The sequence below is a fragment of the Procambarus clarkii genome, chromosome 58, assembly GCF_040958095.1.
Source record: "Procambarus clarkii isolate CNS0578487 chromosome 58, FALCON_Pclarkii_2.0, whole genome shotgun sequence".
NCBI lineage: Eukaryota > Metazoa > Arthropoda > Malacostraca > Decapoda > Cambaridae > Procambarus > Procambarus clarkii.
Genome location: NC_091207.1, coordinates 24,474,512 through 24,501,561, shown reverse-complemented (window position 1 = coordinate 24,501,561; position 27,050 = coordinate 24,474,512). Strand labels below are relative to the sequence as shown.

The following is a 27,050-nucleotide window of genomic DNA, read 5'->3' as shown; positions in this document are numbered from 1 at the left end:
CGAACGTTGTCACTTCCTGTTTATTAGTGTGGGTTGTGTTATTTGTTACAGCCTCGTTATTATGCCTTCTTCTGTGTATAGAAATGTTGGGTTGTATGTGACAGGGTAGATGGCCTCTGTATGGTTAAGCTATATGGTTAAGCTTGCGTAATGAATGCACGTGAAGCCTTTTTTGTGTTCACTTGTTCGAGCCTCGTACCGTCTGTCTCTGACTGGCTAGAGTCGGTTTCTACAGCGTTAGGCTGCATGTTACTTGAGTAACGAGTGCTTGTTAACCCTTAAAGTGCGCATCACGTCATATGACGTGTTGGACGTTGTTCCAGTCAACTGCGCATCACGTCATATGATGTGTTGGAGTACTACGCAAGATTTAAGCTATCTTTTGTTATGAAGGACTTGCCACTTATTCTCTCTGAGGCTAGTGGCTTCCCTAGCATGGTTATGCTTGCGCAATGAGGGCATGTGAAGCCTCGTATAGCCATTCTCTCTCATTACCTGTGTTGTGCTTTCTTGTGTGTCTTACTCAGCCTGTGCACTGAGTGAAGTGCTAAGGCACTTGATGAGAAACTTGCATATCTCTTGATGCCTTTGCCCCGTAGAGTGTCATTTGATACATATACATAAATATACGTTCGGTAAGTGTGGGTTAGCACTTGTAATTCAGTTTATGCTGACGGTATGAACACTTTTAATTAATAAAAGTCGTTGAGTTTATTGACTGCGTAAAACGTTAACGCGATGGTGTATGTGTGGGCAATATGCTGGAGCTAGAAGGTAATACGTCGGTTGTGGATCAAGGTAGTTAGTTCAGACGTCAAAAGACTGTAATTGTGTTTAGGGTTTTGGTGACATAATCTGTCGTTATTAAATTAAGCTCAACAGTAGCTAACATATGGAAAGAAAAGTCAACCATGTACACAGTTGACGTATGGTTTAAGATCTCTTTGTGAACTATGGAGTCATATTATGTTTATACGAGAATACGAGGAGTTACGAGAATAACTTTAAGAGTTACGATAATATCTCCTCCCTGTACTGTTAAATGTCTGCTTCTATGGTATACTGTAATTATGTCTATCATGTTGGTATGTTGTTTATGTTAAAAATCTACATATCCACATTCACTTGATATTGAAAAGACACTTGTGTGCTTTCCTCGAATGTTGAAAGCAAAATTTTTTTTTATAGATTTACGAAAGTAATGACCGACATGTGGTCATTTAAATTTCTTCAAGTGTGTGCGTTAGGATGTTTACATATCCACATTGTATTGATATTAAAAAAAAAGACATGTTTATCACGACAAATGTTTCAGTAATGTGTATTATGTGTCATACAAAAATGTTTTCTAGCAATACATAGTTGTGGCACTTGTTCACTCTCAAGCACAGGACGATAATATCGCCCCCTCCCCCCACCTTATCCTTAACAGCCTTGAAGAGTATGAGAGGATATTGAATCCGTATAATGGGTTCGACTCGCCTAAGAAGCCCATGGATGCCGGGGGTTCGATCCTATTCTACAACATCTATATATTCTTGTACGCATGTCACGCTCTTGTGATATCATTGTATAAGAGTATAAGTCTTCCAACATATGCTGTTGGTCGCATAATATAGTGGTATGTCTTAGATTAACGCCAGTATACTTCAGGGGTATATCTTTCGAAACGGTTATCTTTTGAATGAAGCCTCTAATGAAACGTGTTCGAAGGATGATTCTGCCGTAGCGCAGGCTATGGATAATGCCCTTTATTGACTCGTAGCCAACTGAAATTATTGATCCTGCCTATTAATGATCTTGATAAGGTTTCATTTAGCATTTACACAACCATTTACGAAACCTGTACATCTTTCCTTAACCACGACAGTTTTGTTTATATTAACTGAACAGTTTGCGAGACTCGAAACTTCCCAACCCAAGGTTATTCAATCCGTCCTCGGACCAAGTTCATTCCATCCAGCGGTCGACCCCAAAAACGCGTTCATCGATTTTAATATGCTGTTCATTTAAAAAAGAACTTTTCTCAAATATGAATTAATATTATTATGCATTAGCATATTGTCCATATTTAGGCACTGGCTAAGTTAGGTGTTTAGGTTGTGTTGGCGATTAGTTGTATTTGTAGTACGTGGGTGAAGCATTTACAGCGTTGTGGTTCGAACAAAATTCGTCAGTGAAGCACTTGTTCCGGAAGTGTTCGAACCTCATCAGTTGTGAGTCGTGTGTGTAACAGCCCGTCCTCCAAACAAAGATTCAAAAGTGCTTCCGTTCACCCGGCAAGCCCCCTGTTTATGGATGAAAAACGGTTTACACACGACTCACAACTGATTTCGTTCGAACACTTCCGGAAGAAGTACTTCAATCATAAATTTTGTTCGAACCACGTCGCTGTAAATGCTTCACCCACGTACTACAAATACAAATAATCTCCAACAGAACCTAAACACCTAACCAAAGCAATGCCTATATGTGCACAATATGCTAATATATTGCAATATTAATTTGTATTTGAGAAAATTCCTGTTTTGAATGAACAGCATGTAAAAATTTAGGAATGCGTCTGTGGGGTCGACCGCTGGATGTAATAGACTTGAGTCGAAGACGGGTTGCATAAACAGGGGGTTTGGCGGGTGCATGGAATGGAATTTGAGTCTTTGTTTAGAGGACGGGGTGGGTTATTTTTGTAATGAACAAGCTAGCAGTGCTTCGGAGGACTGAGGAAAGATCTACAGATTTCGTAAGAGGACACATTTATATTTTATGAATGATGAACGTGGATCTTTTGACACAGCCCATGTGCAATGGTTTTTGCTTAATCAGAACAGCTTAATTTAGGAAAACCAGGTAACCTTTGAACACCATTTCTCATTGGAATGAAAAATCATTAATATTACGGAACTCTTCATTTCACTACCGCACCGGATTTTGACGTTTCTATCAATAGCGTAAAAATTCAGTGAATTATGTATGTGGACAGGTTGATACGTCAAATTTAACCATACAATTAGAGATTAACAACCCTCCCCACCCCCCCTACCCCCTGTACCCAAAATCAAGGAGCTCCACAACCGCCCCCCCCCCCCTCATGAGTATCTCAGGCACTCAAGACTCATCTAAGCTTTCTCATCATTCAGCATCACAAGTGGTGATGAGTTAATTGGGGGGGCTGGCTTGTCCAAACCAGACATTATAAAGGATTAAATCACTTCATTCCAGGATCTCCACGTGCATAATGAGTAATTTACTGATCAATATTGTGGCTCGTATTAATCAATGTATTGGAAGTAAGGCAACATATTCAAGGTATCATATCTTGATATCCAAAAATAAATATTAAAACAAATGGAAATAATATATATATATATATATATATATATATATATATATATATATATATATATATATATATATATATATATATATATATATATATATATATATATATATTGTGTTGTTCCTGTTAACATAAATATATCAAAATAAACACGACATACACAAATGAGTCTTTTATTCACTGTTTCTGGAGTTCACATGTGACTAATGATCTTTCTTAGCTTTGGTAAGAAAATAAATAAAGAGCTTTGCTCCAGCTAAGAACCTGAATATAAAGTTTGACACTTCGTAAGCCAAAGGATTTTAAAGCCTACAAAACAAGACCTAACCTAACCCAGCTGCGCCTGGGTTAGGTTAGGTCGAGTATATATATATATATATATATATATATATATATATATATATATATATATATATATATATATATATATATATATATATATATATATATATATATATATATATATTTCATTGAATATGACCGCATATTCTGTATTTATTATTTTCTGGTTTAGGGCTTCTATCCCTCTAACTATTTTCTTAGCATCAGGGCTTAATTGGAATAGGAGTTCTCCAAAACTCATTTTCGTACTTTTAAGGTGAAGAAAAGAAGTGATTTACTATAGAGTGTATTACACTTATTTGTATAATTTGCACGACGTTTCGAACCTCCATGGTTCATTCTCAAGTGAACAATCTTACAATACTAGTTGATTTTATACCCGCATTAGGTCAGGTGATAATACAATGAAGGTGAAAAACATGGGGGATACATAAGGGATAAACATAGGGGCTGCAGAAGGCTTATTGGCCCATACGAGGCATCTCCTATCTAAACACAAAGATTAATCCAGTGTAATTGGCCTGTTATGTTGGACATTGTCTTCTGTGTTGGCATCGATATGTTCTTGTCTTGTCCTTACTCTCATGGTGGGTAGAGTAAATAGTTCCGTGATTTGGGTGTTCATGGTAGGTCGCTCTATTCTTATGTGAATATGTGAAATAGGCAATTCACATAAGAATAGAGCGACCTACCATGAACACCCAAATAACTTATCACTAAATTTATCAGTTATATGGATATATATATAAAGTTTTGGGTGAATATAAACAGGAGCTGCCTCGTATGGGCCTTCTGCAGTTACCTTCAATCTTATGTGTGACGTAGAGGTTAGCTAAGTCGTTCCACAAGCGAGGGGACCGGTGGGGTGGGGGGTTCGAATCCCCGGTAATATTGGAACGATATGGACGATGCTTCTCATGGTGGCAGAATTAGGAACCTGGACGTACCTGATTAGGTTAGCACCTTGTATTCTGTACGTTGTGGCAAATCAAGAGAACGAATTGTATAGAGAGGTTTGAGTCCACACACCCATTAATTATCTCTTCAATTCCTGGGTATAACAGAGTTGTATAAAGAACATTTGTAACAATATGAAAGTTAAATAGAACACGAAAAAAATGGACATATAATTTAGAGGCTGGAATGACCTGGGTAAATACTATTTAGAAAAAAGGGGTTGGCGATTTTTTTGGACTACATCATGTAACTGACAGGGGGGTCGCTTGATTTTTTAAGCTTTGGATAAGCATATATATAAATGTGTTTGGTTAACAATAAAAAAAAGAATGTCTTCTATGAGCCAATAGGAGCTGTCTGTTATGGGGCAATAGGAGCTGCCTCGTCTGGGCCAATAGGAGCTGCCTCATCTGGGCCAATAGGAGCGGTCTCGTATGAGCCAATCGTAGCTGCCTTGTATGAGCCAATAGAAGCTGCCTCGTATGGGCCAATAGGAGCTACCTCGAATGGGTCAATCGGAGCTGCCTTGAATAGCTCTTCTACAATTTCCTTTATTTGCATGTTTTTATGTTCGTATTTAACATAAAATATTAATCAAACAGTTGGCACTTGCGTGTTCTGTTGCCTGTATTCCTCTAGTGCCATCATACTTGGCACTTCCAAGGTGGCCACCAGCTTCTGTATAATCTTCGACAGCTGTAACTCAAAAAACATCTTTACATCCCAGTTCACTGTATTTCACAGTTGGCTGTATTTCACAGCTGACTCTTTCATAGCTGACTCACATTAAGCTGAATTACGCATTCAGCTGTATTTCGCATTCGCCTGTATTTCACATTCGATTGTATATCACAGTTGACTGTATTTCACAGTTAACTATTTTACAATTAACTGTATTTCCCAGTTGGTGTATTTTCTTAAGCTGGTAGTCTGGCATTGGCTCTCTACCTTCCCCCCCCCCTGTGTTTATAAAGGTCAAAGTATATAAACACTCATTGTATTTCTGCGTCGGCCTTTCTGCTGCATATTACAAGAACACTTTAAACTCATGTATTCCTATTTGTAATATATCTAAATATATTTTAAAGAGTTCAAAATATTTCATATATATATATATATATATATATATATATATATATATATATATATATATATATATATATATATATATATATATATATATATATATATATATATATATAACAGTATATTTTGGTCTTTCTTGTTAACATATGTTGTTAAATATGACCGAAAGGGTAAGATTAATAATTCTAACACAAATCTTCTCAATATTTCTTACGTTCTTCTTCACTGTCGAGGGTAATTGATAAATTAACTCTCCAAAATTCATTCTTTATTCCTGGTCTGACGCCTGAACGCGTTTCGTAGTGCATATTACATTTTCAAAGACTTAGTTAACACATAAAATACATTCATACTTATACTCGTTTTGGGTGAGGTGATATGGCATAAAAGTTTTGGGGGGAGGGTGACAAAGCTATGACAGAACACGAAACAATGAGTGAGAGAACATAAGAATGGAAGTAACTGCAGAAGGCCTATTGACCCATACTTCCTCTTGCTGCTTCCATATTGGTTCGGGGTCTTGAAGTGGGTAGAATATAGTTGTGCATTAATTGGCTATTGATTGCTGGTGTTGACTTTTTGATGTGTAGTGCCTCGCTGATGTCGAGTTTCCTGCTATCACTGTATTTATCGATGATTTCTGTGTTGCTTGTTGAGATTTCTCAGGTGATGGTCTGGTTCCTAATAGTATGTTCCTTGATGGAGCCCTGTTGTTTGTGCATTGTTAATCGCCTAGAAAGAGACGTTGTTGTCTTGCCTATATACTGAGTTCTTTGGGACTTACAGTCTCCAAGCGGGCATGTGAAGGCATAGACGACGTTGGTTCCCTTCAAGGCGTTCTGTTTGGTGTCTGGGGAGTTTTTCATGAGTAGGTTGGCCGTTAATTTGTTTTTGTAGTTAATTGTCAATTGTATTTTCTGATTTTTGTCTGTAGAGATAATGTTCCTATCAGTAATGTCTTTCAGGACCCTTTCCTCCGTTTTATGAGCCGTCGAAAAGAAGTTCCTGTAAAACAGTCTAATAGGGGTATAAGAGTTGTATTAGTTGACTCTTCGGAGGTTGCTTGGCATTTCACCATGCAACCATGTTTCACCATGGTTATTTAACAGTTTATGAGCTTCGAAAAACTCACTACCCAAGGTTATATTTGTTATAAGCACCCTCATAGATGTTTGGTGCTCCTTTACTGTTTCTTAAATGTAATTCACTGAGGACAGATGTACAGGTATCATTCTGTAAATAGGTGATGACTCCTCTTCCAGGGTTATTTATTTCCAGCCACGTTGATATGACTTAATCTCTTCATGCTCAGCATATGGCAGAAAAATTGCTATGCACCAAAATCCTGACAATGCTCAGTGTTTTTCTTTCCGTAATGCTTGACTTTCTTTGATTTTCCGGGACACTGAGGCATCACTGTTTGTTAAATGTGTACGATATTGTTGGACTAAATAATCCACTAATGTTTGTCAACATCATTAATGATTGTTTGACAGTATCATTCACCTATATATATATATATATATATATATATATATATATATATATATATATATATATATATATATATATATATATATATATATATATATATATATATATATATATATATATATATATATATATATCATTCATTACTGTTTGAATATATCATTCACCAATGTTTGTTAATGTAATTCAGCAAATTTTATCAACATTTTTCACCAATGTTTAACAATATCATGTACCAATGTTTGGCTAAATCAACTTCCAATGGTTGACAATATCATCAGCTACAATGGATTAACAGAACATCCATCAATTGTTGACAATGTAATCCCCCAACAATTGACCGAATCATCCTCATATATATTTTACCATATTTTGTTAAAAAAATAAATCCACCTTTTCATTCATCAATATGTGATAATATCTTCAACCAATATTTGAAAAATATAACCCCAAAATATTTGACCACATAATAATTGCAATTATATTTGATTACATCATCATTACGTAATTCATCTATGATTCTGCAATTATTCAGAATGTTTTCGTGTACTGACTCTTCAAGTCACTCACTCACAAAACTGAAATTGATAATAATAACGTTAATTAAAAAAAAAATTACATTGATAATATATTATTGAAAAATCGAAAAGGTGGATATCTTTCATTTCACTTATATTTGTTGTTGTTATTATATGACGTAACAAAACAAACCATAAATCATATATATATGATTACCCATAATGACCTATACAAAGATATTAAGAAAATATTATCAATGACTTATACAGAGATCTTAAGCTATTACTGTAAAAAAAATGTCTAAAACTATCAAAAAGAGAATATATTAAAAAAAAAATAAAACAGCAAATGAGAGAAATGAACATCACACAGTGGCAGTTGCCAAGGACAAAAATAAACAGTTAAATAAGTGAAATGACTTTATTTATAGAGCAAAATTTACATTTAGACAAAAAGCTGAATGAAGAGGACGTTTGGAGACGACTTTATGTGCGGAAGGACTCAGTGAAGATAAGTCTGCACTGGAACCCTCCCGCCCATCTATGGGACTCAGAGCCATAGCCAGACCCTTCACCTCCCCATACAGGTGATGAAGGGACCTCGCCGGCCAGATCCCATCCCCATACTTTACCCCCTATAGTGTCAGCTCACTCGCCCCTCAAAAAAAGGAAAAGTTCTCAAGTGCTTTCAAAAGGTGCGTTTAGGAGCTTACGGACACCGACGCCCCCTCTAGACACTCACTGCTGGTTGAGTATTTGTCTGGTTGAGTCATTGCTCGGTGGAGTGGTTGAGCCAGTGTTTGGCTCGGTGGTTGAGTCATTGTTTGGTTCAGTGGTTGAGTCATTGGTGTAATGGTTGGGACGTTGTTTGGCGAGTGGTTGAGTCATTGTTTGATTCAATGGTTGAGTCACTGGTAGAGTGGTTGAGTCGTGGTTTGGATTGGTGGTTGAGTCATTGTTTGGTTCAGTGGTTGAGTCATTGTTTGGTGAGTGGTTGAGTCACTGTTCGGCTGAGTGGTTGATTCAGTGTTTGGTTGAGTGGTTTAGTCACTGTTTGATGCAGTGGTCACTATCGTCTCAGCCTTCAGTCACTGATTATACACAAGTACACAAGAGGTAAAATGTCCTGGGGTTAACAATGGTCAGGAGGGGGTCAGGTCACTGTCATTGTCACTGTCACTGTCATTGTCACTGTTGCAGAAAGCTTCATATCAACAAAAGTCATCTCTCAAGCAGCGTCGGGTCCCCTCACTGCTTAAAAGCACACCTAGTTATTTAGATCATTTGAATACCTATGCAACGCCCTAAAAGTCTACAAACTAGAAGCCATTTGTGCCAAAAAAGGCTTAATGATGTGAACCTCAAAAATGGATAAAAAATGTTGTATTGATTTATGGATTTGATAAGTTTATTTTTTAGCTGCACGTAATAAAGTTTGGTCGAATTGAGAATACAATGAAATACAGTAACCTGATCTAAACATTGGAGGTACGTTGTGTACATACAGCATACATCATTATGATACAAAGCATACGAAATGAGTATTGTATTTTTTAACATAACTATTGAGTTATTTATTGCTGGAGGCTTTGACCAGTCACCTAGCAAATAAAGGCGTTGACCACTCGCCAAGCAGCTTGAGTTTCCTCTTAGTGAGCGTCACTTATCCTGACTTTAACATGGGGTCAGGATATGGGATACAGATATCTGCGTCATGTCAAACTAATATTATGAACATCTGCTCCATGCCGGACTACAGTATGTTACAGCCATCTGGTTACCCCAGACTATATGATATTGTTACAAATAAAATGCTTCATACCGGCAAGAAATTATACTTATTTCACCCTCAAATAGCAATCAGCTTCTCACTCGTAAAGGGAATTAGGTGTATCTTTGTGTATTAACTGCCAATCGGCGTTCATCAAACTACACAAGATATGATTGGGAGATGGTCATTCATCAGTGACGCCAAAGTCTTCCTGGATTCCATATTGTGCTTGCTTCTGTTCTGCTTGCAGATGGTATTAAGAAATAAATAGGAAAATTGCAACACCCCCATATCTTCCTTTTAGCCCTAGCCATGTATTTAATTTTCGAATATTAAGCATAAATAATTACGAAATTGGGACAGTAGGGATCAAAGTCCTTCGGACCTCTCCAGGCATTCCATAACAGTCTTGTGGAACATCCCATTTCTCTCTTCACAGTATCCACACACACACACACACACACACACACACACACACACACACACACACACACACACACACACACACACACACACACACACACACACACACACACATCCACCTGGATCACGAAAGGTCTTCAGGAATCATCATATCCCTCTCTTTTTTGGCAACTGATTTGCATAAGGAAGAAGGGCTCAACACGCAGCGCAGAACTCAACTAACTCTCCACCAAAGAAAGGACTAACCATTAGACAAACAACTGGAGTACCAGTTGCTGGTCAAGATTAACAAAGCTCGTGGAATAAGCTTATGGATCCACAAGCACTCAGACGAGAGAGAAGGGGGGGGGGCTACAATTCGTCAAGCCCAACCACCTACGAAACCTATATATCTTTCTTTAATCGTGACGGTTTTCATTTGCATTTACTAAACAGTTTAAGCGCACCGAAGTACTACGAAGTTGTTTAAAACAATAATAAACTAGGATTGAGAAATTTCCAAACTAGTCAATTGTTGCAAACAAAGCCGACTTGATTGATAAGGAAGATGTAAGCCTTCGTAAAGCCTTCGTAAGTCGAGGCGTAAAGGCTTGATGAAGCCTTACCCGCTAGTCGAGCTGCCACGTACCAAAAAAAATAAAATTTTTATTTTACCGTGGCACAAGAGTCCAAAACTCTGGTGGATTACTGCCCTTGGCAAGCACAGGCGAGCCTGCCGCTGTCAACTGTCAGGCGAACAGCAACAACACGGGGAGTTGGTTAGCACTGGTTTTTCCTATGGATTGGGCCGGGGGGGGGCAATAGTACTGATGGGGCCCCCCTAATAGTACTGATAGTACTGATAGTACCTCTAATAGTACTGTCAGGGACCTAATAGTACTGATGGGCTCCTAATAGTACTGACAGGGGCCCTAATAGTACTGATGGGCTCTTAATAGTACTGATGTTCTCTTAATAGTACTGATGGGCTCCTAATAGTACTTTCAGGGGGCCCTAATAGTACTGTCAGTGCCCTAATAGTACTGATGGGCTCCTAATAGTACTGTCAGGGGCCCCTAATAGTTCTGATGGGCTCCTAATAGTACTAACAGGAACCTAATAGTATTGTCAGGGACCTAATAGTACTAATAGTACCCCTAATAGTGCTGACAGGGGACCTAATAGTACTGATGGGCTCCTAATAGTACTGATGGGCTCCTAATAGTACTGTCAGGGGCTCCTAATAGTACTGATGGGCTCCTAATAGTACTGTCAGGGGACCTAATAGTACTGTTGGGCTCCTAATAGTACTGTCAGGGGCCCCTAATAGTTCTGATGGGCTCCTAATAGTAATGTCAGGGGACCTAATAGTACTGTTGGGCTCCTAATAGTACTGTCAGGGGCCCCTAATAGTTCTGATGGGCTCCTAATAGTACTGTCAGGGGCCCCTAATAGTACTGATGGGCTCCTAATAGTACTGATAGTACCCCTAATAGTACTGATGGGCTCCTAATAGTACTGATAGTACCCCTAATAGTACTGATGGGCTCCTATTAGTACTGATGGACCCCCCTAATAGTATTGATGAGACTCCTAATGGTAAAGATAACTATCAGGGATAGAACTATTGATGATGCTGTTGTTGTGGGGGTTGGTAATGCATTAACTGTTCCTTATGACGGGATCGAGGCGCCCGCTGCTAGTGAGGACTTGTGATTGAAGAGGCTTTGCTGGTAGGCAATGCGATCGTCTTTTCTATCAATTATTGTTGTCAGGTTGAGCTCGGTTGTTTTCTTGTTTGGGGTCAGGTGTTGTGGCAGGTTTGCAGTTGTTTAAACGCATATATATATATATATATAATATATAATATAATATATATATATATATATATATATATATATATATATATATATATATATATATATATATATATATATATATATATATATATATATATATAATCCAGGACTTATTTTCCTCCTCCAGTGGTGTCAGCAGTTGTGAGATTCGTAGATCCTACCACTCAATAAGGTAGATCGCCTCTACCTTATTATACACGTTTATTCACACCCAGTGTAGAGTGAATAGGATTAAGCTACTTTGTAGAACCTAATTGTAATGCTGGAAATGAATCACACGTATAATCTACTTTCAACTTAAAACTGTATGTACAAATTGTACATTGATTGTTTTGATATGGTGTTACAATTGCTCTCTCGCTGCCAGTTAGGGTCTGGCGGTAGGGGGAGGGGGGGTAAATATATATATATGGCCGTATATGTGAGCCGGATGCGTGAGGAGCCAGCGCATCCGGCCTAACTTGCTGGGGGACGTTGGGACCGGGGATTATCATGGGTGAGGATTAGTTATCTGTGATGACAGTGGCGGAAGGGAAGTGATAACCGCGTTTGTAAATTAACATCACGGTTGCCAAGCTGAGGAATAACAAACATAAAAGGCCATTACAGACTAGATATGAGTTTGGAGCAAGTCGCTCAATATTTACTAAACCCAAAAAAAAAGATAAGAAACTTCAGGACAAACGCGGCAAGGGTCACTTTGCCTTTCATAGAAAGGAGTGAACAGTTGACATGTCCCAGAAGTCGATGGCTGTAATCTAAGTGCAGGCTCTAAAGTGTTTGGGCTCTTGAATATATATATATATATATATATATATATATATATATATATATATATATATATATATATATATATATATATATATATATATATATATATATATATATATATATATATATATATATATTTGCATGAACTTTTATGGAGCTCTGTGCACCAATACAGCTGAGCCACTAAACTATAAAGAAACTGGCTGCAATAACTCTCACTGTCAATATGAAGTGACTGCTGTAGAACATGTAGGCATACTATATACGTACTTGCCTTCCAAGCCTTGCAAAAATAACACTAATAATACTGGTGCTGAGGGAGGGAGTCTCTCTCACTCTCACTCTCTCTTTCTCTCTCTCTCTCTCTCTCTCTCTCTCTCCCTCTCTCTCTCTCTCTCTGTCTCTCTCTCTCTCTCTCTCTCTCTCTCTCTCTCTCTCTCTCTCTCTCTCTCTCTCTCTCTCTCTCTCTCTCTCTCTCTCTCTCTCTCTCTCTCTCTCTCTCTCTCTCTCTCTCTCTCTCTCTCTCTCTCTCTCTCTCTCTCTCTCTCTCTCTCTCCCTCTGAGTAGCGACTCCCAAGTGACATTATACGGGCGATAATCCCCAATATGCACAAATGAACACCTTCTTAAGAACAATACCAGGTGCTTTATCACCTAACGAATTCATATCTGATTTATGTATATATATATATATATATATATATATATATATATATATATATATATATATATATATATATATATATATATATATATATATATATATATATATATATATACTAACAGTTTGTCAGTCAATTTAGGGAACAGGTTTTCTCTAATGCACATGTAATTAAGCAAAACAGCATTGTGACTATTGTTAATTGTCTAATGGATATCTTTTATTCTACGTAAATACGTTCTACATCATTAATCTAGAGGGGTGAAGAAACACTTAATCACTTAATCTTTATATATTTTTTTCAACGGTTGGTCATCAATGTAACATCTTCAGGGGTATAAGTTTTGCACTAAGAGCACAGGTATACTAAGCTCACATGCTGAAACATTATATATTTATATTTTTATAAGTTTGTGATCACCTTACCCTACGATTATATTGTTCTTAATCGTAGTGAGTGCCGAAGAATAGAGTAAGGCGACTGCTGTCTAACTTCTACTATTAGCTGTCTACTTTAGTCCGTTTCCTGTCTCCTGTCTATTGTTACCTTTCCTCTGGATCATTGATGGAGGGCCATCAAACAACCGTATACTCGATGATGAATTCATTTGAATGTTGAATACTGGAATCAGCTCTCGAATGGAAATAGCCCAAAGTGTTCATAGCCTCCTTCAATTTACTAGAACGTGTGATGACCGTGATGTCCTTCACAATATCCTGGCAATTTAGATTCGTGTTATGGTGTAGAGAAGTGTGTCGATTATGTCCCACTTCTTTTCAAATTAAGCGTGAGACGTCTACTCAGATTATTCTTGATTAGTTAATCTAGATTACATTTCAGTGCTCAGTCCACAGAATTACACTTGAATTAAAATATATTAGTACACTTCAGTTTCTCAGAGAAAGCAGAAATATTATTTCTGATAATGAGGGGAAGCTGTACGAAGCTTGTTATAATAAGGGATTGGGCGAATCCTTGCATCTTCACTGTATGGTTTGCGCTGCATGGAATTGTCGTCGAATTAGGTGACATACACTTAAGGCTATATTCGTTCGAGAGCTGTGTTCTTAGTGCGAGGGATATATTCTTGGAAAAGTCACATTGCTGACGAAACGTCGTAGAAATAGAATTGAAAGATTAAGGGATTTAGTGGCATTTCGCTCTCTAGATCATAGACGTAGAAGGTGTTTATGTAGAATGGTAAATATTTATAAAAAAGTTAACAATAGTCACAATGTTTTATATATATATATATATATATATATATATATATATATATATATATATATATATATATATATATATATATATATATATATATATATATATATATATATATACATATATTATTGCTTATAATGCTGAATAATAACGCAACACAGGACGCGTAATGGGCGTACACACACACACACACACACACACACACACACACACACACACACACACACACACACACACACACACACACACACACACACACACACACACACGTACACACACACACACACACATAACCCTGTAAGCCTCTAGACGACCAAGTGCCTCATACCAGTACATCATGGACGTCAAAACAAACACACATACATGGAACAAACTTGAACCAATTCCTTCTCATTCTTTGGAGGAAATGGTAATAAACAAGATGACTACAATAGCTCAGGAATACAACTACCATAAGGAATACAGTAACTGAAGAATACAATAACTCATAGGCTTCTGCTCTCGTAATGTAGATAATTATCACTGTTCTAAACCCGATTTATGTTATCTTATATACACATTTAATATACACTCTACATATCATATATATATATATATATATATATATATATATATATATATATATATATATATATATATATATAACTACTGAAAACTCACACCCCAGAAGTGACTCGAACCCATACTCCCAGATGCCACGCAACTGGTATGTACAAGACGCCTTAATCCACTTGACCATCACGACCGGACATAATGAGGTGATAGCCGAGGCTATTTGAACCACCCCACCGCCGGCACTCGGATAGTAATCTTGGGCATAGCATGCTATGCCCATGCTATGACCATACGTTGCTATGCCCAAGATTACTATCCGAGTGCCGGCGGTGGGGTGGTTCAAATAGCCTTGGCTATCACCTCATTATGTCCGGTCGTGATGGTCAAGTGGATTAAGGCGTCTTGTACATACCAGTTGCGTGGCATCTGGGAGTATGGGTTCGAGTCACTTCTGGGGTGTGAGTTTTCAGTTGCATATTGTCCTGGGGACCATTCAGGCTTGTTCGCATATATATATATATATATATATATATATATATATATATATATATATATATATATATATATATATATATATATATATATATATATATCTTCACGCCCTGTCTTCTTAACGCCGCATATATTAAACACTAAGGCAAGTCGTTAGCGAGTAGATAAAGTTAATGCTCTGTAGATAATAGGCCGCAGATGTCGTGACCCTGTCGTCCATATATTGCAGACTTGTCGACCATACGTTGCAAACCCTCAATTATACGTGACAATAAACTTTATTTCAGTCAACTTAATTTGAATTCACTCTATTTTATATATATATTGGAGGTTTCGAAACCGTGAATGATTGATCCCATTTGGTGTCTCTTTATATGACTTTTCTACATGTCAACGTCTCCACTGAGGTTAGGAGCGTGATGCTCCCATGTTAACATCTCCTATGTTAACATCTCCCATGTTAACTTCTCCCATGTTAACATTTCCCATGCCATAACACGATATTTCCATCATGATGCTCCGAAAGCGACTCGGATATATGAGCATAGTTTCCAACATAAATTACAGGTATACTCGCAAGTATTATATTTAGTAATTTTATTCTCAGTATATGTTTGCTATTTGAAATAGCTGTATTTTCCTTTGTACACTGTAGGGTAAACAAAGAAGCAAAAAACTGCTAGTATGCAATCAAGTACACTAAAATTGTATTATTGTTACACAATCCACACATATGAACAGTAATTTAAAGTGGGGATCTTTCTGTCTGTCGTGGAACCTTATCAAGTCTTGGACCTTTATCAAGTCCAGGACCGTTATCAAGTACAGGACCGTTATCAAGTCGTCGGATCTTTATCAAGTCCTTGGACCTTTATCAAGTCCTCGGAAATTTATCAAATCTTTGGACCTTTATCAAGTCCTAAACTTTTATCAAGTCCTGGACCTTTATCAAGTCCTGGACCTTTATCAAGTCCTGGACCTTTATCAAGTCCTGGACCTTTATCAAGTCCTGGACCGTTATCAAGTTCAGGACCGTTATCAAGTCCTGAACCTTTATCAAGTCCTGGACCGTTATCAAGTCCTGGACCGTTATCAAGTCCAGGACCGTTATCAAGTCCAGGACCGTTATCAAGTCCTGGACCGTTATCAAGTCCAGGACCGTTATCAAGTCCAGGACCGTTATCAAGTCCAGGACCGTTATCAAGTCCTGGACCGTTATCAAGCCGTGACGTTCAAATCGTTTCATACGTGTGGGTTGTGTTGTGTGCTCCAGCCCCGTTATTGTGACTGCTTTTCTTCAATAAAATACTTTTCCAAGTGAAGAAGATGCAGCGAAACACAGCCCATATAAATCCTTATACGTGTCTTTGGTAGTCAAATATCAGTATCAACAAATGAAGGTCTTAAAATCTGAATATCACTAAGAGATATGTTAAATAAAGTTAATGATGAAAGCGTAACGCACACACGCACGCACGCACGCACGCACGCACGCACACACACACACACATAATGCATTAGGGGGTGATGTGGTGGAGGCTCACTCCATACACAGTTTCAAGTGTAGATATGACAGAGCCCGATAGGCTCAGGAATCTGTACACCTGTTGATTGACGGTTGAGAGGCGGGACCAAAGAGCCAGAGCTCAACCCCCGCAAACACAACTAGGTGAGTACACACACACACACACACACACACACACACACACATACACACACACACCTTAGAAGACACTAGCAGGGGCTCTTTCATGCTGAGTAGAGCACTTATAAGGACACATTATATATATATATATATATATATATATATATATATATATATATATATATATATATATATATATATATATTTCTATATGTCGTACCTAGTAGCCAGAACGCACTTCTCGGCCTAGTATGCAAGGCCCGATTTGCCTAATAGGCCGAGTGATTTTCTTTATTTGCAACAAATTATTTCCAATTGGTTTATTTGAATTATTATGAATAAATTATATTAATTAAGAACATAAATTAGTGACGAAGTTATGTTAGATTAGGTTAGGTCAAGATAGGTTAGGTTAGGTTAGGTAGGGTTGGTTAGGTTAGGACATATATCTACCTTAGTTCTAACACAAATTAAAAGATATTAACTCAAGCATAATGAAATGGATAACTTTATCAATCTATAAGAAAAAATTGGAAAAATACGTAAATTCAGGAAAACTTGGCTTAATAGGAAAATCGACCCTTGCATAGTAGACCGAGTACTGCGTTCTGGCTACTAGGTACAACATATATATATATATATATATATATATATATATATATATATATATATATATATATATATATATATATATATATATATATATATATATATATATACACACATTCATAAGATCTTATTATACTTTAGCAGTCTTATGTATCTGTTTATAAGGGTCAATGTTGTAGTGTATGCCCCTTTAGCACTGGCCAGACATAACCCCAATATTGGCTGGCCTATTTAAAGATGTTCCAACACTGGCAGATACGCTCAGACATGCCCCAAGGTGGGTAGAAACATTGAGACATGCCCCAAGGTTGGTAGAAACATTGACATATGCCCCAAGCTTGGTAGAAACATTGAGACATGCCCCAAGGTTGGTAGAAACATTGAGACATGCCCCAAAGTTGGTAGAAACATTGAGACATGCCCCAAGGTTGGTAGAAACATTGAGACATGCCCCAAGGTTGGTAGAAACATTGAGACATGCCCCAAAGTTGGTAGAAACATTGAGACATGCCCCAAGGTTGGTAGAAACATTGAGACATGCCCCAAGGTTGGTAGAAACATTGAGACATGCCCCAAACTTGGTAGAAACATTGAGACATGCCCCAAGGTTGGTAGAAACATTGAGACATGCCCCAAGGTTGGTAGAAACATTGAGACATGCCCCAAAGTTGGTAGAAACATTGAGACATGCCCCAAGGTTGGTAGAAACATTGAGACATGCCCCAAGGTTGGTAGAAACATTGACATATGCCCCAAGCTTGGTAGAAACATTGAGATATGTTCTTCAAAGAAAGGAAAATATATCAGCACGTTCCTAGAAACAATCACAGTTCTAATTATATAGATATATATTTCACAGCACTGACCAATGATCAAATACAATATATTGTACAAGAAAAATAGTAGCAGATATCTCTCATCACAGACTGTTACATATCGTCACAGTCATTCACAGTCACATATGCAAAGAGAGTCACAAACAGTCATATATATTAACAGAGTCATAGAGAGTCACAGAGAGACACATATTGTAGTAGACTCACACTCATATACAGTCAAATACAATTAAAAACAGTCATAGGTACACACACATACACATACACACACACACACGCATATACATACAAGGATACATACATACATACATACATACATACATACATACATACATACATACATACATACATACATACATACATACATACATACATACATACAACCCATCTACACATTCATAACACACTCCATCAGCTGGCAATTAATCAAAACACATGTTAATGCTTAAAGTACTGCTGCGTATTAATTATTATTTATAAATTGGTACATGCGCGTTTTTTCAATTATACAAATTCTCTCGGAAGATTACATATAATATTAGTGCTTTTATCATATATATATATATATATATATATATATATATATATATATATATATATATATTACATCATACACAGATATTATCAGAGACGCAGCATGGAACTCTAAAACCTCCTTTGTATTTATTAGACTAAACATAGCCTCAAAAATGGGTTATTACATTATTTCAGTGCAAGTAGTTGCTTAGTTAAGAATGCAGTAAAATCCACATTAGAAAAGAAACAGACACACACACACACACACACACACACACACACACACACACACACACACACACACACACACACACACACACACACACACACACACTCTGCACATGGGTGGGTGGGGGGTCCCTCTGTTGTATATTATATAACATTTTAAGTAATATTATGCGAGTCAGGAAAACACTACCTCATTCACATGGTAAATGTTGAGAATAATTCGTCATACACATGTATGCGATATGTTAGCACTTCTGTATATATATATATATATATATATATATATATATATATATATATATATATATATATATATATATATATATATATATATATATATATATATATATATACATATACATTTTACTTTAAATTTTTGTATACATATATGAAACATTTTATATCATAACAATAAACAAATCAATTAATAATGTCTCTCCAATGGGTAATATTTATAGACTTTGAAAATCACTGAACAAATGTCTGAGAAACAGCTTTTTTCTCATCATTCTCACATTAGAAATAAAATTCTCCTTGACAAGAGATAATAACAATATGACAGATTATCATAATTATTATGATGAGGATGATAAATCCGGATATAAAACATAGTGCAAAAGTACACGAAAGATCATCCCCTCCCGTTGTGTAGGGAAACGTGGTTTTCTGATAATTTTAAATGGAGTATAAAACATTTCACTTTTCTCTCTCTCTCTCCCTCTTGCTCTCTTTCTTTCCCGCTCTCTTTCTCTCTTATTTTCCATAATAACTTGGCGACGAGTTGGCGAGTTCAAAATCGCCAACCACGCTTGAACAACAGATAACAGAAGAGAGACACTCGTGACAAAAGAGGGCTGAGATGGTCCTAGAATGGGCTGAGATGGTCCTAGGATGGGTTGATATTGCCCTAGGATGGGTTGAGAGGGTCCTAGGATAGGTTGGGCTGGCAGCATGCCCCCACTGACGAAGGAGCCGCAAGCTGAACGCTTAGTTAAGTCTACGTCAGTCAAGTGCCCCTGGCGGCCACTCCTAGGACTGAGTATTTATCACGCGATCCCAAAGAGCTTGGGGTCACCTCTTACTAAAAGTGGATTTCTAAAATTAACAGCTAAATGTTCTTGAAGCGCTATACAATTTCCCGAAATTATTGGGACGTAAATTACAAATTATACGAAAAATCGCCAACAGTCTGTAGAATGGATGAAAGAGTTAATTATAATGGATTAAGTAGATGCAACCATACTTAATAACTTCAAATTCATAGGTTCTTCTAGTACTAGTCAAAAGAAGTGTTTAGTCAAGTGGGACTGAGGGAGTGGACTTTGCCCGCAAGGTGGGGCGGACACATCCCCCAGTTAGGGTATATATATATATATATATATATATATATATATATATATATATATATATATATATATATATATATATATATATATATATATAAATATATATATATATATATATATATATATATATATATATATATATATATATATATATATATATATATATATATATATATATATATATATATATATATATATCACACTTCACTGTGACTTAATAACGCCATGGTTAAACATCCCACGTACAAAACGCATAACTTAGAGCGATGATATTCTTAGAACACCTTGATTAGCCGGCGACGCTGAGCCCAGAGCGGGCGGAGGGAAGTCGCTCTCCCCATTGGGTGATGGCGTGGGTAGATTAACAATGGCGGTGGTGACGGTGGTGGTGGAGTTGGGTTTGCTCACCGCCACCACGCTCGGCGCAGCGCCGGGGCTGCTGGAGGTGCTGGTGACGGTGGTGGTGATGGTGGTAGGGTGGAGGGGACTCTGCTGGTTCAACAGCCCCCATCCGCTGCGGTCCGGAGTGGAGGTGTTCAGCAGGGTCTTGTCCCGGACGTGGATCTCGTTCAGTTCCTCGTCATATCCGCGGTCTGCGCCGGTGCCGCCTTTACGCTGGAAGGTAAACACCGGTGAGTTTTGGTGTGTGTGTGGGAGGTTACACAGATGGCGCTGAGACACGCCATTTACATGCAGCATGGGACTTATCATTACATCATAATGAATAAAATAACTTGATTACGCTTATAATAACACCACAAGACGTGATGTATCTATGAGAATATATTGAAGCACTGGAATTGCATCGAACTCGCGTCCCCGGACTCTCAGACACAAACTTTACCGAGTAAACTATGATGAGCTCATCGATGCTCAGTCGGTTCCGCATGTGCCTGGGATATCCACAGATTCTACTTCGATCCCTTCGAATGACCTCAATATTTCCTCATAATTTAATTATTTAATTCTCAGCATAACTATACATTACTAACTTCCATGCTGCTTTACTTCCTAAAGCTTAAGAATAAGAGCACATAGCATTAGACGTAAATTCATGCACAAACAACAGGAATATGAATATGAAGGAATTAGAGCCTCCCGTTTTGAGTACCAAAACCTTAGCTATTTAAATTGATAATACAGAAACTGCACCATGCTTTCATATAGGAATTATATACCTCATAAAATGAAAGACCATTAATATAAAATGATATCAAGAAGCGTATGAGAGAAAAAAAAAGTTATATTTCGCCTATAATTCTACAGCTGTTGAACTTCTACTCATCAAAGAGGAACATTCAACATGGCCACGACTAACTTAAAAGGAGCAATAACTTATATTTAGTTATATAACACTTTAGTTATATAACACTTTAGTTATATAACACTTTAGTTATATAACACTTTAGTTATATAACACTTTAGTTATATAACACTTTAGTTATATAACACTTTAGTTATATAACACTTTAGTTATATAACACTTTAGTTATATAACACTTTAGTTATATAACACTTTAGTTATATAACACTTTAGTTATATAACACTTTAGTTATATAACACCTATATAGTTATCTATATAGGCCTACTCGTGCCTAAGGAAGATCTCTTCAGCAGGTGAGAGGACTACCAAAGCCTATCCAGGTGGAGAAAACAGGCACAGCCAAAACCGAAGATTGGGAAATTAAAGCAGAGAAACTGGACAAATGTCTTAAGTGGGTGGAAACGTAGAGGAACAGCAGCAAACATAAGAATTACGTTAAAGGAAATAAGAGAAGTGATGTGGGTGAAAGAGGCAAAACATATACACAAGATAATTAAAGAAGATACAAATTCAGGATCACACACACACACACACACACACACACACACACACACACACACACACACACACACACATTTTTGTCATAATTATCATTGATCCTTTCATGCATACACATATACATATGTATGTGTGTCTGAGTATACTTATCTACTTCCACATGCAGCGTTCAAGTATTGCAACATGAATATACTATATTTATGATGGAAATATTAAAGACCTAAGCAAGCTTCATACTAGTTTTTAAATTATGACAATAAAAAAAATAATAATAATAGTAATAATAACAATAATACACAGAAATCACATTACTGTGATATATGTATCAATGAGAAACACCACTTGGGCAGTGCGGTGGACGCGAACCTTCGACCCCGGCCTGTGGTCAAGCCGCATACTTTACCACTAGACCATCACTGACACGATAAAAGTCATACAACCGGATTTGTACTGAGATCACAGGAAGGCTGGCTGCCCGTATTGAAGCCAGTCTAAGTTATTATATATATACGTATATAACTTGTTATAACTTGTTAAGTTATTATATATGCCCCTGGGAGGGGGGGGGGATGTAGGTTTGGGCCCACCTATAGTCCTAGTGGTTTTCTAAATAATAATTATTATTATTATAAATATATTGAAATTACATTAGAAATACTGTAATTTTTTACAGTATTTTTAATTTATAAATTAGATTTTTAAATTTTTACAACACTAGAAAATATTACTATTAGTGTTGTTAGCATTATTGTTAGTGTTATTATTATTATTAATATTTTATAATATATTAATATATTAATATTTTTAATATATATATATATTTATATATTTATAAAATATTAATATATTAATATTTTTATTCTTACCATAAAGCAAAGTAATGGGTATACATATATTAACATGCATGACATGTTCTATTTTATTGAATGCATTCAAAATGATTAACACTAAATAAAGACAAAAATAGCAAAGTTTGGACAAACTGAAGGACCAAATAAATTTGAAAGACGCAGGAAACAAGTCATTTCGATAACTGAAGTGAAGTGTGTGCTAAACTACAGCCAGTTGTTGATAAATGTACCATTATCACCCACCTTCACTCAGACACACAGACACACTGAGGAAGAATTGGGAGGTATGATATCTTTCGTTGACGTGGAGGCTAGTACCGGGAATATTGTGAATTTTTCGTCCGTTCTGAAACAGCAGTCATGAATTCTCTGGCACTGTCAAGACTCGTCACTCGTAGTGTAATACTACAGTGAGCTCTCTTGGTACTACTCCATGCACACACACACACACACACACACACACACACACACACACACACACACACACACACAGAGTCTAGCTGTGTGTGTGTGTGTGCTACTGTGTCAAAAGCCTTTGACACAGTACCCCATAAAAGGCTGATGCATAAGCTGGAGAAACAGGCAGGAATAACTGGTAGGGCGCTCCAGTGGATAAGGGAGTACCTAAGCAATAGGAAACAGAGAGTTACAGTGAGGGGTGAGACCTCAGATTGGCGTGAAGTCACCAGCGGAGTCCCACAGGGCTCTGTACTCGGATCTATCCTGTTTCTGATATACATAAATGATCTCCCAGAGGGTATAGACTCCTTCCTCTCAATGTTTGCTGACGACGACAAAATTATGAGAAGGATTAAGACAGAGGAGGACTGCTTGAGGCTTCAAGAAAACCTTGACAAACTGAAGAAATGGTCAAACAAATGGTTGTTAGGGTTTAACCCAAGCAAATGTAATGTAATGAAGATAGGTGTAGGGAGCAGGAGGCCAGATACATGGAATCATTTGGGAGATGAAATTCTTCTAGAGTCAGAGAGAGAGAGAGAGAGAGAGAGAGAGAGAGAGAGAGAGAGAGAGAGAGAGAGAGAGAGAGAGAGAGAGAGAGAGAGAGAGAGAGAGAGAGAGAGAGAGAGAGAGAGAGAGAGAGAGAGAGAGAGAGAGAGAGAGAGAGAGAGAGAGAGAGAGAGAGAGAGAGAGAGAGAGAGAGAGAGAGAGAGAGAGAGAGAGAGAGAGAGAGAGAGAGAGAGAGAGAGAGAGAGAGAGAGAGAGAGAGAGAGAGAGAGAGAGAGAGAGAGAGAGAGAGAGAGAGAGAGAGAGAGAGAGAGAGAGAGAGAGAGAGAGAGAGAGAGAGAGAGAGAGAGAGAGAGAGAGAGAGAGAGAGAGAGAGAGAGAGAGAGAGAGAGAGAGAGAGAGAGAGAGAGAGAGAGAGAGAGAGAGAGAGAGAGAGAGAGAGAGAGAGAGAGAGAGAGAGAGAGAGAGAGAGAGAGAGAGAGAGAGAGAGAGAGAGAGAGAGAGAGAGAGAGAGAGAGAGAGAGAGAGAGAGAGAGAGAGAGAGAGAGAGAGAGAGAGAGAGAGAGAGAGAGAGAGAGAGAGAGAGAGAGAGAGAGAGAGAGAGAGAGAGAGAGAGAGAGAGAGAGAGAGAGAGAGAGAGAGGAGAGAGAGAGAGAGAGAGAGAGAGAGAGAGAGAGAGAGAGAGAGAGAGAGAGAGAGAGAGAGAGAGAGAGAGAGAGAGAGAGAGAGAGAGAGAGAGAGAGAGAGAGAGAGAGAGAGAGAGAGAGAGAGAGAGAGAGAGAGAGAGAGAGAGAGAGAGAGAGAGAGAGAGAGAGAGAGAGAGAGAGAGAGAGAGAGAGAGAGAGAGAGAGAGAGAGAGAGAGAGAGAGAGAGAGAGAGAGAGAGAGAGAGAGAGAGAGAGAGAGAGAGAGAGAGAGAGAGAGAGAGAGAGAGAGAGAGAGAGAGAGAGAGAGAGAGAGAGAGAGAGAGAGAGAGAGAGAGAGAGAGAGAGAGAGAGAGAGAGAGAGAGAGAGAGAGAGAGAGAGAGAGAGAGAGAGAGAGAGAGAGAGAGAGAGAGAGAGAGAGAGAGAGAGAGAGAGAGAGAGAGAGAGAGAGAGAGAGAGAGAGAGAGAGAGAGAGAGAGAGAGAGAGAGAGAGAGAGAGAGAGAGAGAGAGAGAGAGAGAGAGAGAGAGAGAGAGAGAGAGAGAGAGAGAGAGAGAGAGAGAGAGAGAGAGAGAGAGAGAGAGAGAGAGAGAGAGAGAGAGAGAGAGAGAGAGAGAGAGAGAGAGAGAGAGAGAGAGAGAGAGAGAGAGAGAGAGAGAGAGAGAGAGAGAGAGAGAGAGAGAGAGAGAGAGAGAGAGAGAGAGAGAGAGAGAGAGAGAGAGAGAGAGAGAGAGAGAGAGAGAGAGAGAGAGAGAGAGAGAGAGAGGAGAGAGAGAGAGAGAGAGAGAGAGAGAGAGAGAGAGAGAGAGAGAGAGAGAGAGAGAGAGAGAGAGAGGGAGAGGGAGAGAGGGAGAGGGAGAGAGAGGAGAGAGAGAGAGAGAGAGAGAGAGAGAGAGAGAGAGAGAGAGAGAGAGAGAGAGAGAGAGGAGAGGAGAGAGGGAGAGGAGAGAGAGGAGAGAGAGAGAGAGAGAGAGAGAGAGAGAGAGAGAGAGAGAGAGAGAGAGAGAGAGAGAGAGAGAGAGAGAGAGAGAGGGAGAGGGAGAGAGGGAGAGGGAGAGAGAGGGAGAGAGAGAGAGAGAGAGAGAGAGAGAGAGAGAGAGAGAGAGAGAGAGAGAGAGAGAGAGAGAGAGAGAGAGAGAGAGAGAGAGAGAGAGAGAGAGAGAGAGAGAGAGAGAGAGAGAAAGACATGGGGTTGATATCACGCTTACCTGTCCCCTGAATCCCATATCAAGAAAATAACATTAGTTTCAGGTTGGCTAACATAAGAAGTTCCTTTTGAGATTTGTGTAAGGAATCATTCGGAACTTTGTATGCAACATATGTCAAACCAATACTGGAGTATGCGGCTCCAGCATGGAGTCCATATCTAGTCAAGCATAAGACTAAACTGGAAAAAGTTCAAACGTGTGCCACCATTTTAGTACCTGAACTGAGGGGTATGAGCAACGAGGAGAGACCACGGAAATTAAACCTCACGTCGCTGGAAGACGGACATGATCAAGGGGGACATGATCACCAGATACAAGATTCTAAAAGGAATTGATAGGATAGATAAAGACAAGCTATTTAACACAAGGGGCACACGCACATGGGGACACAGGTGGAAATTGAGCGCCCAAATGAGCTACAGAGATATTAGACAGAACATTTTTAGTGTCAGAGTGGTTGACAAATGGAATGCATTAGGAAGTGAGGTGGTGGAGGCTGACTCCATACAGAGTTTCAAGTGTAGATATGATAGAGCCCAGTAGGCTCAGGAACCTGTACACCAGTTGATTGACAGTTCAGAGGCGGGACCAAAGAACCAGAGCTCAACCCCCGCAAGCACACCTAGGTGAGTACAATTAGGTGAGTACACACACACACACACACACACACACACACACACACACACACACACACACACACACACACAGGTGGGACACAGGTGGAAACTGAGTGCCCAAATGAGCCACAGAGATATTAGAAAGAACTTTTTTAGTGTCAGAGTGGTTGACAAATGGAATGCATTAGGAAGTGATGTGGTGGAGGCTGACTCCATACACAGTTTCAAGTGTAGATATGATAGAGCCCAATAGGCTCAGGAACCTGTACACCTGTTGATTGACAGTTGAGAGGCGGGA

At 38.3% G+C, this 27,050-nt stretch overlaps 2 protein-coding genes across 5 annotated transcripts in view; both read right to left on the bottom strand.

Annotated features, from left to right (window-relative positions):
* Positions 1-17,908: 17,908 nt before the first annotated feature.
* Positions 17,909-20,871, bottom strand: LOC123751468 (trophinin-like). The gene is made up of 2 exons (XM_069306789.1): positions 20,846-20,871; positions 17,909-18,500 (listed from the first exon to the last, which is right to left on the bottom strand). The coding sequence occupies exons 1-2, from the start codon at positions 20,869-20,871 to the stop codon at positions 17,909-17,911; spliced, it is 618 nt and encodes a 205-aa protein (XP_069162890.1).
* Positions 20,853-27,050, bottom strand: part of Shal (Potassium voltage-gated channel protein Shal) — a 303,351-nt gene continuing 297,153 nt past the window's right edge. For 2 of the 4 annotated variants that reach the window (XM_069306693.1, XM_069306694.1), the window contains one exon: positions 20,853-21,259. In XM_069306693.1, the coding sequence (XP_069162794.1) occupies positions 20,903-21,259 (357 nt within the window). In that variant the 3' untranslated portion in view covers positions 20,853-20,902. The remainder of the gene's footprint in view (positions 21,260-27,050) is intronic. The other 2 variants (XM_069306696.1, XM_069306695.1) reach the window with 2 other exon arrangements.